The 14,111-nt window shown below is 27.9% G+C and overlaps 1 protein-coding gene across 1 annotated transcript in view; it reads right to left on the bottom strand.

Moving 5' to 3' along the window:
• Nucleotides 1-2,059: 2,059 nt before the first annotated feature.
• Nucleotides 2,060-14,111, bottom strand: part of LOC106680146 (uncharacterized) — a 24,074-nt gene continuing 12,022 nt past the window's right edge. The window contains exons 5-7 of the mRNA XM_014419654.2: nucleotides 13,468-13,561; nucleotides 10,217-10,338; nucleotides 2,060-6,946 (exon numbers count right to left, since the gene is read on the bottom strand). Of these exons, the coding sequence (XP_014275140.1) occupies nucleotides 6,810-6,946; nucleotides 10,217-10,338; nucleotides 13,468-13,561 (353 nt within the window). The 3' untranslated portion in view covers nucleotides 2,060-6,809. The remainder of the gene's footprint in view (nucleotides 6,947-10,216; nucleotides 10,339-13,467; nucleotides 13,562-14,111) is intronic.

Below are 14,111 nucleotides of genomic sequence, written 5' to 3'. Positions count from 1 at the left end.
TTATTACAATATATATATATATATTGTAATATCCTCTTTTATGAGAAAATAGTTATTTTTATACATATAAATGGTTTTAGCTATGGTTTTATTTTATATATCAACATTAAATATTGTTTATTTGTTGTGTTAAATCAAAAAAGAAAGCTAACCAATTTTGATCAGTCATATATAGAGTAGAAAGATCGTTATTCAAAACAAAGAAGATGGCGGTGGATGTCTAGCGAAAAGTTCGTTGAATCACGTCCATGTTGAGCAGATTCAAATATTTTAAAAACATTATTTTAAACTCCCATCATAATTGAAATAACAATATATTTAAGAAAAAATAGAAGTTAAGAATAAGTATTAAGGAAAATTATCGTAAAAAACTCAAAACCATAGTGCTACAATCGATGTTGAGAACTAACAATGAGGGAAAGGGAAGGAAGAAACCTTTGTTTTTGATCATATGTTGCTTAGGCGGGTGATGGATAACATAGATGAGAGACAGGATGTCCTGAAGATCCTTTAGCTACTCTCTGTGGTTGGCATCTTGAAAAAAAGAAGACATCGAAGAGTCACCCAAGAAGAATAAGGGACTCCTTGTTTGGATCGCCAAAGAGCGCACTTCAGTGGATTGTGAGTAAAAAACTTTTAGAGGACCAATGCTTTGTTTCATTAGTGTTAGTTTACACTGAAAGATTGCCAACAGTCAGTGTTAGTTTGTTGAGAAAATCATGAAAAGAAGATTCTAAGAAATTAGTTAGTTTTGTTTTAATACCTAAAATTAAATACATTTGTAAAAGAGATATTAATTTAAATTAAGTTTTATTAAAAATTAGTGTTCTGATTGCCTTGAAACCTGCCCTGAGATTAACAGTCTATAATATTAAAATAATAAAATAAAAATTCACATATTTGTTTAATATTTAATCTTTTTATTTGACCACCTTGTCATCTTCAAATCTTTAGTTTAGATATGAGAATAACATAAAACTATTAACTTTCTTTTTATTTAATTTTAAATATGTTTTTAATATTACAATATATAGCTTTATATAACTCCAAAATTATCAAATTGATAGATTAATAATTTATGTTATTTAACTGTTTTTAGATCAAATTCTTTCACATCTTGATAATCTAGTAAATTAATTTTAATAATTTCAATACAAAAATTAATAATAGGATCTTATTTTGTAGTTCTATGCCTCTAATAATCATGTATTGCTAACCAATCTCACAAAAAAAAAAAATCTTATATACAAATAAATTTCGACAAAGAAAAAAAAAACACAGGAATCTCAAAAAATGTAAATAATTACAAATAAATTATACATGAATCTTGTTAATAAATCTTGTTCAATACTGATTAGTTATTTAAACCTCATTCACGGAATAGAAAATATAATATATATGCATATATAGTTTACCGTAAAAATTGATATATAAGAAGATTATATATCAATTTTATTTTATTTATTCAGATTATACATCATGTTATAGAAACGTCGGAAAATAAATAGTTGTAAACTATTTTTATTTCTCTTTTGACCACAACCCTGACCATCATCTTATATATAGAAAATATAATAGTTCAGTATTCTATTTTTCACTAAATCCTGATTTGTCTGAAATTACTGAACATACCTTTAATTTTTTTAACTATTTGCTGTTATGAGAATTGAGTGAGTATATTTAATGGATGTAATAAATATAGTTGTTTAATTTTAAATATAATTTAACATTTATTTCAAACAATGATAAAATATATAGTACAAAACATATATGTATGTTTCATTACATAGTTCTAAAAATTTACATAATAATGTAATGAACTAAGTGTTATTTACAACTAAGTACAGATAATTTACACATCTATTAGTAAAACTTTTTACATGTATAAGATGGACAATCTATTTTTCAAATACCTCTTTATTAACAAACTCTCATATTTACAATTTTGACGAAGCAATCCCAAAACAAAAAAAAATAAATAAATAATCTTAGTGATGAAATTATATAAAATACTTAATTATCAGTAAAAAAATATACTTCTTTTCTTTTTTTTTTAAAAAAATTCTTTCCTTTAAATTTAATTCTATTTATTACAAAATATCTGTGCATCTGTTTAAGTAGAATCAGTTTTGTTTACAAAGCCTAACTTGTCAGAAGTATTCCACAAAAATTTATAAGGCGATTAAAATTATAAAATATTTAACATCGAGAAAAATATATTTTCAAAAAACAATTGTCGTGTATCATATTAGTAAAAAAACAAAACAACTTAGGCTTCTTACCCTTGATTGATATTAGAAAATTATACAATGTATATTAATTTATTGTCTATGTAATATTTTTTAGTATACTAAAAAGATAAAAACCTACAATTACATTGAAATTTGAAATTAAATTGATAAAGTGTAAAATGGGGTTTCGAAACCTTTCTTTTTCTTTTCAATCATGGCCCCCTTTCAATCTCATGTTCATATAGCCACCCTGTCTTATTTATGAAGAGTAAACTATTTGACTTTTTTTTTTTTATTTTAAAGGCAAAATTATTTCACCAAATTAAATGAAAGGAACAAAAATTTAAATTACACATTATAGTACATACTTACATATTCATACTTTCAAGGTGGAGTAGGTTATAATTGGTTTATCAAGATGGTCATGATTATTACAAAAGTATACACCAACAATAAAGATAAAAGCAATGTTATGTATCAGTTAAATTGTATTAATCCTGCGACGGTATATATCGGACAGACGAATCAAAATTAAAAAACAGAATTAAACAACACCAGAGTAATTTTAACTCTAAAAATTAAAAATTAAAATTTGTTAACAGGTTTATCTATCCATAGTTTCAATTGCAAGTATCATTTTGACTTTAAAAAATCTAAAATAATAAAAACAATTGAAATTGATAATAATTACAAACATAAAATGATATATTACTACAAATTTTAATTATATATGTAATTTACGAACTGATATGAAAGTACATAATATAAATATTATTGAAGAAGTAAAATGCTAGAGTGACACAAATTAAATTTTTAACCTAAATAATATAAATTAGACATATTAAATTCTACAAAAAAAAAAAATTATAATGAATAAATAATATTGGTAGGACAGAATATAAGGTAGGGATTTTGATTTAGAGGGCCATGGAGTAACCAACCCCATATAATCACAGCCATCTTGATAAACCTTTTGTTTATAAACATAACATGGTAATTTGATTATGATGGCATTTTATCCTAAACTTGAATATTTTGTTTTATTTAAATTGTTAAAATAATTTTGCTTTTAAAATTAACAGATTTGCTTTCACCTAAAATAAATTTCATAAATATACATTTTTTTTCAGGATTTTATTTAAGAATAATAATGCTTAATATAATAAGGTAATACAAACATTATGTATCAAGTGTATAAATTATAATTTATTAATCATTTAATAATCAGATACTGTTCTTTTAAGCAATGATTTAATTAATTTTTATTTTTTCATGTTAACAAATTGTTGCATATTTATAGATTAAAATGATTTTTTTTTTATGCAGACAAGTATTATTTTTATTTATCAGTAGACACCATAAGAGAAAAAAAAAATAAAACAAGTTTTAACTACAAAACTGACAATAAGAAAAAAAAAGAAACCTAACTCCTGAAATTTGATTAAATGATTTTGAACCTATACAATATACAATTCCAATAATATACGCTATCAAATAATTTGTTTTCTTGATATCTCCTTTAATAGGAATAAAGAAAGTAAATTTTAAACGGAAATGTAGTATTCTGTCAAATATTCATAGAACTGAATGTCTGATTATTATTATCAAAAGATGACTCATATACATATAACTCTGAATAAATAAGTGTTATTTATTTTCATTTAAAGTTAAAAAAATTAAACTTTAATATACAAACCATTGAAAAATTATTATGTATATCTAAATGCACAAAAAATTGTACGAAATACTGAAACATTTTCTGAAGGAAATAACGTACATTTTTTTCTTTTACTTAAAATTACTATAAATGAATTTTTTGTCTTCGGAGCAGCCCTCATTATTCTCCCTAAAGTATGGTTGGCTGAGTCATCAATTTTGACTCATAAATATATATAGTTTATAATATTATATTATAGCATAGCATATATATTATAGCCTTAAAGTAATAAAAAATTGGGGTGAAATAAATGTTTTTTTTTCTTCTCTTGGGCTCTTGGACTATTATCACTGAGGACATAGGCTACTAGTTAGGGACTTAAGTTAAAATGTATTATTTATCAGATATTAGTAAGTACATCGAGATATGATTTAAATAAAAATTTCAATCACACTTAAATGTAAATTGACCATCCCTAGTTATCTCCCAACAATGCCATAGAAGATATTCTATTTAATGATATAGATATCATGAAGAAACATAAACTTATATTTACTATTTAAAATTGAAAATTACACAGCTGGAAGATTTATATTCTTAACAAGTAACTACAAGAAAGACACATTTTATTTAAATTTACTTTCTAATGAGTTAATAATGAATACAGCTATTTTTACTTTTACTTACCTATACATGGAATGTATAGTAAAGAAAAGTTTTCAAAATATTAAAGAAATTTATGAATAACTGAGGGAGAAAAAAGGAAAAACAGATATATCCGATTTGAACGGGAAATGCCGATACCGCATGATTTTTCCTGATCCTATAACTGCTCCATTCTCTTTTGTTAAACTGTTGTATTCTTGACATGAACAAAATTTATATATGTTATTCAAATATGAAATATTATAGCAACAGAAAAATAAAAATGTTTTGTTCATAATTTTGGTCTTAAAATAGTGATAATTTCAAAACGATCTCACTGACCTACTCAAAACTTGGAGATATGAGATGGTTAGTAAGATAAGGTTGTTTTTATGCAGAAATTTCTTCGAGAAAATCAGTGAATTTCAATAAATATAACTTTTTAGGTAAAGTCCTATTCTATGGAGTTTTCTTATAAATAACATTTTACAATACTTAGTTAGATAATTAAAATATTAAAAAATGAAGATGATTATAGCCGAAGAGAAATAAACAATCATAATTTTCAATTATTTTATCTATAAAAGTAGCTTGTTACGATTTTTGAAAAATCTAAACAGTTGCAACCAATATACATTATTTAGAACACTAAACTTATTATTCCCAAGATTTGACAATTTCAATTTCCATTTTTTTTTTTTTTTTATAACGTGGGTCAACAAAAACATTTTTTTGTTTATTTTTACCAATTAAATTTTTATTCAGTACAAAATCTTTAATTGTTACTTTTAATGTTTGCTTTTATAAAAACAAGATATTTCCAATTTTGTGCCAAATCATCTTACTTTTTCCAACCATATCATTTATGTTAAGTTAATTTCAATAATTTGGATACATTTTTTCCTTTCTGTTTCGAAACAGTCTTTCTTTACCAGAGTGATGAAAAAAAATTTCTTGAAATGGCAGATGGTAGCTGTAACCATGTTGCCTGCTCACCTGTTAAAGTAATTTCTCAGACGTTTATGAATGTAAACAAATCATTTTACTGTTTCAAAGTAGCGTTTTCTATTCTATATGTCAGTGACTCATCGAAAAAAATTAAGATAATTTCAACTGTGATGAGACGGCTTAATAAGTTAGACTGGATCTACACGTTTGCCACTTGTTGCAAATCCAAGATTTGTACAAATGCTTGGTAAACAAAAGAAGCAACAATAGTACTATATAACATTCAACATTCGTTCAAGAATTTTTATCAGAAATGTTTTAATTACCTAGACATATAATGTCATCATAAATATATATTTGTGCTATGTTAAGTCAAAAATAAACTGATAAAGTTAATAAGATTTGAAACAATGTATTAACAATGAATAATAGAAATTTAAAATATACAACCTTAAACAAGAGTTAATAATTGAATCCGAAGTTCGGGGAAATTCTTTAATTAATTAAAACACGGAGAGCAAAAATATTTATCAGTTGGTAGTTTTAAATCAATGTAAACTGAAAACAAATAAAAACATAAGCGCCCTATGAATTCAGACCAACTCCAAGCCGAGCCAAATAACCCGCATTTGTGCATGCATGAATTTGCCATCGTTACGCAAACGTTTAGAGGCACCGGCCAAACAAAAGAATTTACAAAAATCACAGTTTACTCAAATGTAATTACTTATTTGTTATATCTTGTTAAATCATTTACATACAAGTAGGAATATATTGTATGTAAGTATACATGTACTACTATAAAAAATAAAATCACTACAAACTCTATTTGTGCAATTTGTTGCATTTTCCAAATTCACGTGTCATTTTATGCTGTTTTATGATTTTAATCAAGTTTGTTTATTACAAAAACATTTTTTTTTTTTCTCATAAATAGACACTTCTAATAATCGGATGACTTATCATTCCCCTGTGATATTCATTTAAGATGAGTTTCATTGTATATATGAATAAAATACACCTTACCTCTTCCCGGACAAAATACTCTCGATTCTTTAAATAATGCAAACTATCATTTTCCATTATTAAAATTGGAATAAAAATAAATAATTTAAATGGTAACTATTATAAGTAAAAGGTTCAGGTAAAGCTTAAGGTGAACGATACTTTTGTAATATTCTTTGCTAGTAAAACATTTATAAAATCTTATCTAGTGTCACCTAGTGCTTACTAGGCTTGCAAGAAAGATTTGAATAGACATAGAAAAGACAAAAAGATAAAAATAATTTTAAAATAAAAATTGAAGATATGTAGTTAAGGAAGACTTATTAAAGTGGAGTATTATGGACTAAGGGGGGATGATAACTGCTTAGGATGACTTTATGTTTGAGAGCTTCTTCGTACGGTGGAGGGCCGACGGGCAGAAGGAGACATGGTGGTCCGCTCCTTTCAACTGTACCAAACACTGTAAAATAAGATATTTTTACAAATATGTCCGCTTAAAATAATACAAAATAGCTAATTCATTCAATTATTATTTTTCTAAATTGATTTAATAGAGAATTAGAAATATAACATAGTTTCAAATCTGAAGATTCAGCTCATGTTACGAAATGTATTTAATTTAATTAATAAATTAAACCTTATTAATTATTCTAAATTGAGTATTGTATATTTTATAATAAAGTCAATTTTTGCTAGGAGGCTTATTATAACTTTTCACATCAAAATGTACTTTCTTTGTGCATTTAATTGTTAAAGCCTTTCAACAAGGCTTCATTTTGGTCACTATAACGATAGACAGGCATGCAGCAATGGTGTAAACAGTGAATACTGTTTCTACTCAGCCATATGCAACACAATGCGGATGCCTAGAGCCACAACAAGAACAAGTATACTTATCTCCAAAAATTTTCTTAATTGACTATTTTGGATGTGATAGCTTTTAGAACTGACTTGTAAAATCCATTTTTAATGACATCCACATTGTTAAAGCCCAAAATTTTATTTATTTTTAATTTAACTTTCTTTATTCTCCTTTACTTTCCAATTGGTTGTTTCGTCTTTTGTAATTAAAATTTATTTTGAACTCTTTACATAAATTAAGGAGATTTTTTATTGTGTAAATATACATCGTTATTATGAGGCATCTGTATACATAGACTTTGCATGTTTATAAAAACCTCAATACCAAGCACAGTAAGATTAGGGCCTAGACACAAGGGTCAGTCAACTGTGAATTTTCTGAGGCACCAGATTCAACTACCCACTAGCTCACCACAATTGTTTAGCCTCCGATTCTTTGGAGTACTGTCTTGTGAGTGGTCCTCACCCACCACATTGTCGCTAGTAATTCAACATTTGGTTGATGGTGGCCATTTCGGAAGAGATTTGGAGACATCTGTTTTTGTTTGATATACGCATATCAACAAGTTTCTATTCTTCCAGCTATAGTGAGTGACTTTCTTGTGTTATTTTATCAAATCTTGACTTTTTTGTTTTATAGTCATTATATAATATTAGAGAGTTAATTATTTCTTTTAATAAAGATAAGATATTCTAGTTTATATATTTAAAAAAAAACTATACCGCTACAACTGTCAGGGGTGCAGTACTTAGTACGGAGGTACTGTTACTAGACCAATGGTTGTGCAAGGAGGTGATTTGGTCAGAATCACGCTCGACCACCAGGTTTTTACCCAATTAAGGGTACCCACTAAATGAGGCTGGGTAGACCCCAGAGGGCTGACTCATGTCTACAGTAAAACAGAAAACAACTCCGGCTATTATTATTTTTGAACAAGCAATTGTTTTTTTTTTACTCTGGGGAAGAGGTTTTTATATCTTCATTTTCAAAAAGCCCCTTCATAAAATATTTAATCAAATATGAGAAAATAGACCCATTCTCAAATTATAACATTGTGCTGTGATTACTTAAAGGTACTCTTGGCTCAACGGTGGACGAAGAAAAAAGGTTCTCAAGACAGTTGCACTTACTCCCTTGAACATGAAGCCAAGTGTTGAAGAGACTATTACAGTGATTTATTATTACCACTTATTATTACTATATATTGTAATATGCTCTTTTTGAGTAAATAGTATATTTTGATGTATTAAGGGTTTTTAATATGTTTTATTTTATGTATCATTTTAATATTGTTCATTTGTTTTGTTGAACTAAAAAGCAAGCTAACCAATTTTCATTGTCTATAATAAATTCGTGATTCAAAACAAAACCAAGATGGCGGTACGTATCCTTCAAAAAGTCCGTTGAATCAAAGCCATGTTGAGCAGATTCAAATATCATAAAAACTATTTTAATTGAAATACAGTAAATTTAAGAAAAAATAGAAGTCAAATAGTGCTAAAGAATAATATTCAGTAAGTAAATCATTTGCAAAAATCCCTAACTGTTGTGCGACAATCGATGTTTACATGGAACATCGAGGCAAGTTTTGGTTTTTGGCATTCATTCGTTGTTTGGGTGCGATTGGGAAATGATGTTTCCAGGATGAGGAGGTCCTCATCAATTTCTGTCCAGTAAGGGTGGACATCTTGAAAAAAGAGGACAACCAAGAATCACCCAAGAAGACTAAGGGACTCTGAGTTTGGATTGCCTGGTGGAGAGGACGTCCGTCGGCTGGAAGCGGGAAGGATTGGAAACCATTGTTGTGAGAGAGACATAGCTTTTTGGAAGGACTAGAAGACATTTTTGACGGTAGGACATAGCGTTATAGAAAAGAAGATACCAAGAATCATCAAAAGAAGATTGTGAAATTGGTTAGTTTTGTTATACCTAAATTTAAATACAGGTGTAAAATAGATATTAATTTAATTAAGTGTTAATAGTAAAAGTGTCTGTTTCTGATTGCCTAGAAACCCGTCCTGAGATTAAGAATCTTTTATAAAATTTAAATAAAATTCTATTATTTATTTAATATTAAAGTTTTTAATTTGAACCCAAGCTATCTTTTAGATATCAGAATTTAAGTTAAAAATATAAAATTTCAATTTATTTTATTTTAATAATTTATAATTATTACATAATATATATATTTTTTTTGTGACAGAAAAAATGGTGTTGCTATGGACTAGTGTTAGTTTCATCCCTGATACAAGAGACAGTGCTAAAGGTAATCTATAGTAAACAATTGTAAAGGTAGCTAAAACAGAGTTTATTAAATTGAATTTATATCTGCAGACAAACCAGGGATTGTTTCCCATAATAAATTGTGATAACACCCATAATAAGCATAAAAAAACAGTATTTTAAACTTGTATTTATATTTGATTTCTTAATTTTATGAAAATAAATGTTAGTCTAAGAACTCCAACTAGTATATTTATCAGAGATGGGCATAGTTGAAACTGATAGCTAAAATTGCCATGGATACGATATTTATTTATCAATGATTCATTCATAAATCTTCATTCATTCATAAAGCTATAGCTAAAATTGCCATGGATACGATATTTATTTATCAATGGTTCATTCATGAATAAGGGTCGTATCCATGGCAACATTAGATATTAGTTTCAACTATAGCTAATTTTTGCCCATCTCTTATATTCATTACATTGTTGAATTAAATTAGGTGAGGAATTAAAAAGACAGAATGAGTGAAGTTTATGTTGAAGAAGTTATAAATGATATATCCTATGTAATAAATAAAAATAAAGGACTAAAGGAATAAAATAAAAATAAAAATAAATGAAAATAAAGGATAATTGTTACCTCGATATGATGCAATCCAAGTTGTCGCTGGCTGTGAAGAGCCCACAACAGGAAGCTGTGACTCTTCTAGAGCTCTTGCCACATCATTTTCTCTCCTCCTTCTGCGCCAATTCTTGGTTGTGCTAGCATTTTGAAATGTATCATTATATTAACAAAACAGAGACAATTTATAAATTTACTGATCACATTTTTTAGTAAAACCCAGTTCTTCATTTATTTATTTTTTATATTATTTATTTATGATATTTATAACTGTATTAAAATAAATAAAACCAATAAATTTTTATGCTTTTATTCATTGGTTATCTTTTTTTTTTTTAGTTCTTAGGCCTGATGAAAGCTTGAAATGCTGACCGAAACGTTGGCAGTAATATATAAGCTTTTACTTATTTGTTCTTCACTAACCGCACCCTCAACCATCTTCTTCCCATTTTATATATATATATTGTAATATCCTCTTTTATTAGGTAAATAGATATTTTTATATATAATTGGTTTTTAATATGTTTTGATTTTATATATCGTTTCAATTTTGTTTATTTGTTATATTAAATAAAATAAAACAAGCTAACCAATTTTATTCAGTCAAATATGGAGTGGAAAAGATCGTGATTAAAAAAAAAAGATGGCGGCGCGTGTCCTCACGAAGTCAGTTAAATCGCGGCCAAGTTGAGCAAATTCAAACATTTTAAACTTTGTTTATCTTCCCATCATATTTGAAAATACAATACATTTAAAAAAAAATAGAAGTCAAGAATAAGTAAATAATAATAATAAAGGCCTAAAGAACCCAAAGGTTCGATGCCGATACCACCAAACGCTCTCTGCATACATCCTTCCAGTGATGCCCCTCCAAACCCAATTCCCAATTCCAATTAAATCAGTTTTAACGCAATCCTCCCATCTACGTTTCGGTCTATCCCCCAAACGTTTACCCAGTGGTTGAGTGTTTATTAACATTTTAGGAATCCGCTCGTTACTAAGCTCTACAACCTTACATGCCCATCTTACACGCCGCAATTATATTTACCGGGTATAGGTCCCTTAATTCAGCGTTGTGTAATCTTCTAAATTCTCCTGTTAATTCATCCTTTTTTGGTCCGAATATTTTGCGTAATACTTTATTTTCGAAAACCTTAAGACGCTGTTCATCCCTTATAGTAAGCGGTAATTCTTGCCTCGCGCGGACTCATTACCGCCTAGTGGAGCGTCCCACGGTTGGGGATGGTCGGTGGAAATTCATTGGAAGTTCCTCTCGGCTAAGTCCAATGGACTCGCTGACCAACAATGAGAGCGCCTCTTGCTGGAGGGTGTGATGTAGGATTGAACGCCCTACTCACATATTTTTTAGTTCACAAAACAGTCATGGATCGTACTGAGGTAAAACGCTCATTATCCGGAGTAGAACTAGCCCCCCGTTCAGGTCTCCGGGTGGGGAGTGCTTCAGGGGATATTCATGGCGCAAATTGAAAATTAGAGATTTAATTATAGGAACGTGGAACGTAAGAAGTTTAAATTCCGCTGGTGGGTTAAAATCAGTCACAAACGACAACAATCTAGATAAGAATAAGTAAATAATAAAGAAAAATATTTATGTAGAAAATCATATGCAAAAACTCAAAACTGTTGTGCTACAATTAATGTTTACATGGAACACCTAGAGACAGGACGTTTGGTTTCGAGATCTTTCTTTGTTTAGGCGCGGGAAGAGGATAACTTTTCCTGGACATCCATTTTTCTACTCTCACTGGAAGACATCTTATAAAAAGAAGACATCTAGAATCATCCTTTGTCTCTCTTAGTGGTAGACATCTTTTAAAAAGAAGATATCTAGAATCATCCAAAGAGTTAAAGTGACTCTTTGTTTTTGGATCGCGGGGAAGTGATGTGTTGAAAACTATAGAGAATCAAATGCTTTGTTTGAAGACAGTGTTAGTTTTTGAAATAGAAGTCATAAAAAACCACCAGTCATCATAGAAGAGCATAAATTGGTTAGTGTTGTTCAGCATATTGTAATATTTATAAATTAATTATAAAAAATAAAGGGGAACTTTATAATTTTAAACTTAATTCTCATATTTAAGGTATAGTTTAATCTCAGGGCGGGTTTCTAGGCAATCAGAAACAGACACTTTTACTATTAATACTTAATTAAATTAATATCTCTTTTACACATGTATTTAAATTTAGGTATAACAAAACTAACCAATTTCACAATCTTCTTTTGATGATTTTCTCAACAAACTAACACTGACTGTGGGCAATCTTTCAGTAAACAAACACTGATGAAACGAAACCTTGGTTCTTTAAAAGTTTTCAACTGGCTTCTCATCCACCGAAGTATGTTGTTTGGCGATCCAAACAAAGAATCCTTTATTCTTCGTGGGTGACTCATTCTCTATCGATGTCTCCTTTTTCAAGATGTCCACCCTTAAGCTGGACAAGAGATAATGATAACGATAATGATAACCTTCTCATCCAGGAAACATAATTTGCCGCCCACGCCTTAGCAACTAATGATCAAAAACCAAGTTTTCTTCCTTCCCCTTCTCTCGTTGTTAGTTCTCAACATCGATTGTAGCACTACGGTTTTGAGTTTTTTTCTTATAATTTCCTCTATGAATAATTTTCTTTAATACTTATTCTTAATTTCTATTTTTTCCTTAAATGTATTGTAATTTCAATTATGAAGGGAAGTTAAAATAAAGTTTTTAAAATATTTGAATCTGCTCAACATGGCCGCGATTTAACGGATTTTTGGAAGGAATCCTGCTGCCATCTTGGCTTTGTTTTGAGTAACATATTTATTATAGACCATGAAAATTAGTTAACTTGCTTTTTGGTTCAACAAAAATTATGAACAATATTTAGCGTTGATACATAAAATAAAAACATAACTAAAATCATTTATATATAAAAATAGCTATTCACTCATACAAGAGGATATTACAATATAATTGTAAAAGTGTTAGTAAAGATAAGTGTTCTGATTGCTTAGAAACCCGCCCTGAGATTAAGAGTCTATAATATTATATATAATAAAATAAAAATTTTCATAGTTATTTAATATTTAATCTTTTTATTTGACCTTGTCATCTTCAAAACTATACTTTAGAAATCAGAATAAGTAAAAACTATATAAAATTCCTTTTATTTACTTTAAATAATTTTTGAATATTACAATATATATCCATGGTCAACGGTTAACTCATCATTATAAATAAGTAGATATACCAAATATCAATACTTACCAGAAAAGCCGATAACAGAGAAATGCAGTGATAGCTAATGACAAGAGAATAATCAGTGGGATAACTACATCCCTGGTCAGATCATACCGTCTGTCTGTAAAGATATGCAAAAACAAGTATACATGAAAATACATAAACATACATGTCCTCAAATTGAATAATTTGAGTATATTAAAAATATTAATGAACTTTATAAATGTATATTCAATAATATTAATGTATAATAAAAATATGTCAATATGAATATACCAATATGTTATTTTTATTTTACATATTTATTTTCTATTAATGTTTATTTTATATTGTTTTATTTATGTATCTTATTCACATGATTTGATTTTATTGTTTTTGTTGTACTGTTTTTAAAAAATGTTCAATTTGAAACCAACTAAAAAACATTTACAACTACTATAAATAAATTTATTATTATTGAGGTGTAGATAGTTGACCGTAGATTACTGATTGGAGAAGATGGTCGGGGGGGTGCGGTCTGCAAAGGAACAACATAAATAAACAAAAAAATATTTATTTATGCCGACGTTTCGACCTGATTTTCAGGTCTTCATCAGGGCTATAAAAACAAAAAGATAACAACCATCATTCAAAGAGAAAAAATATATACACATATATATAAATAAAATAAT

This window comes from Halyomorpha halys, unplaced genomic scaffold (assembly GCF_000696795.3).
Source record: "Halyomorpha halys isolate HHAL.00 unplaced genomic scaffold, Hhal_1.1 Scaffold246.1, whole genome shotgun sequence".
NCBI lineage: Eukaryota > Metazoa > Arthropoda > Insecta > Hemiptera > Pentatomidae > Halyomorpha > Halyomorpha halys.
The sequence above is the reverse complement of the archived record's forward strand: the minus strand, read 5'-3'. Positions and strand labels throughout refer to the sequence as shown.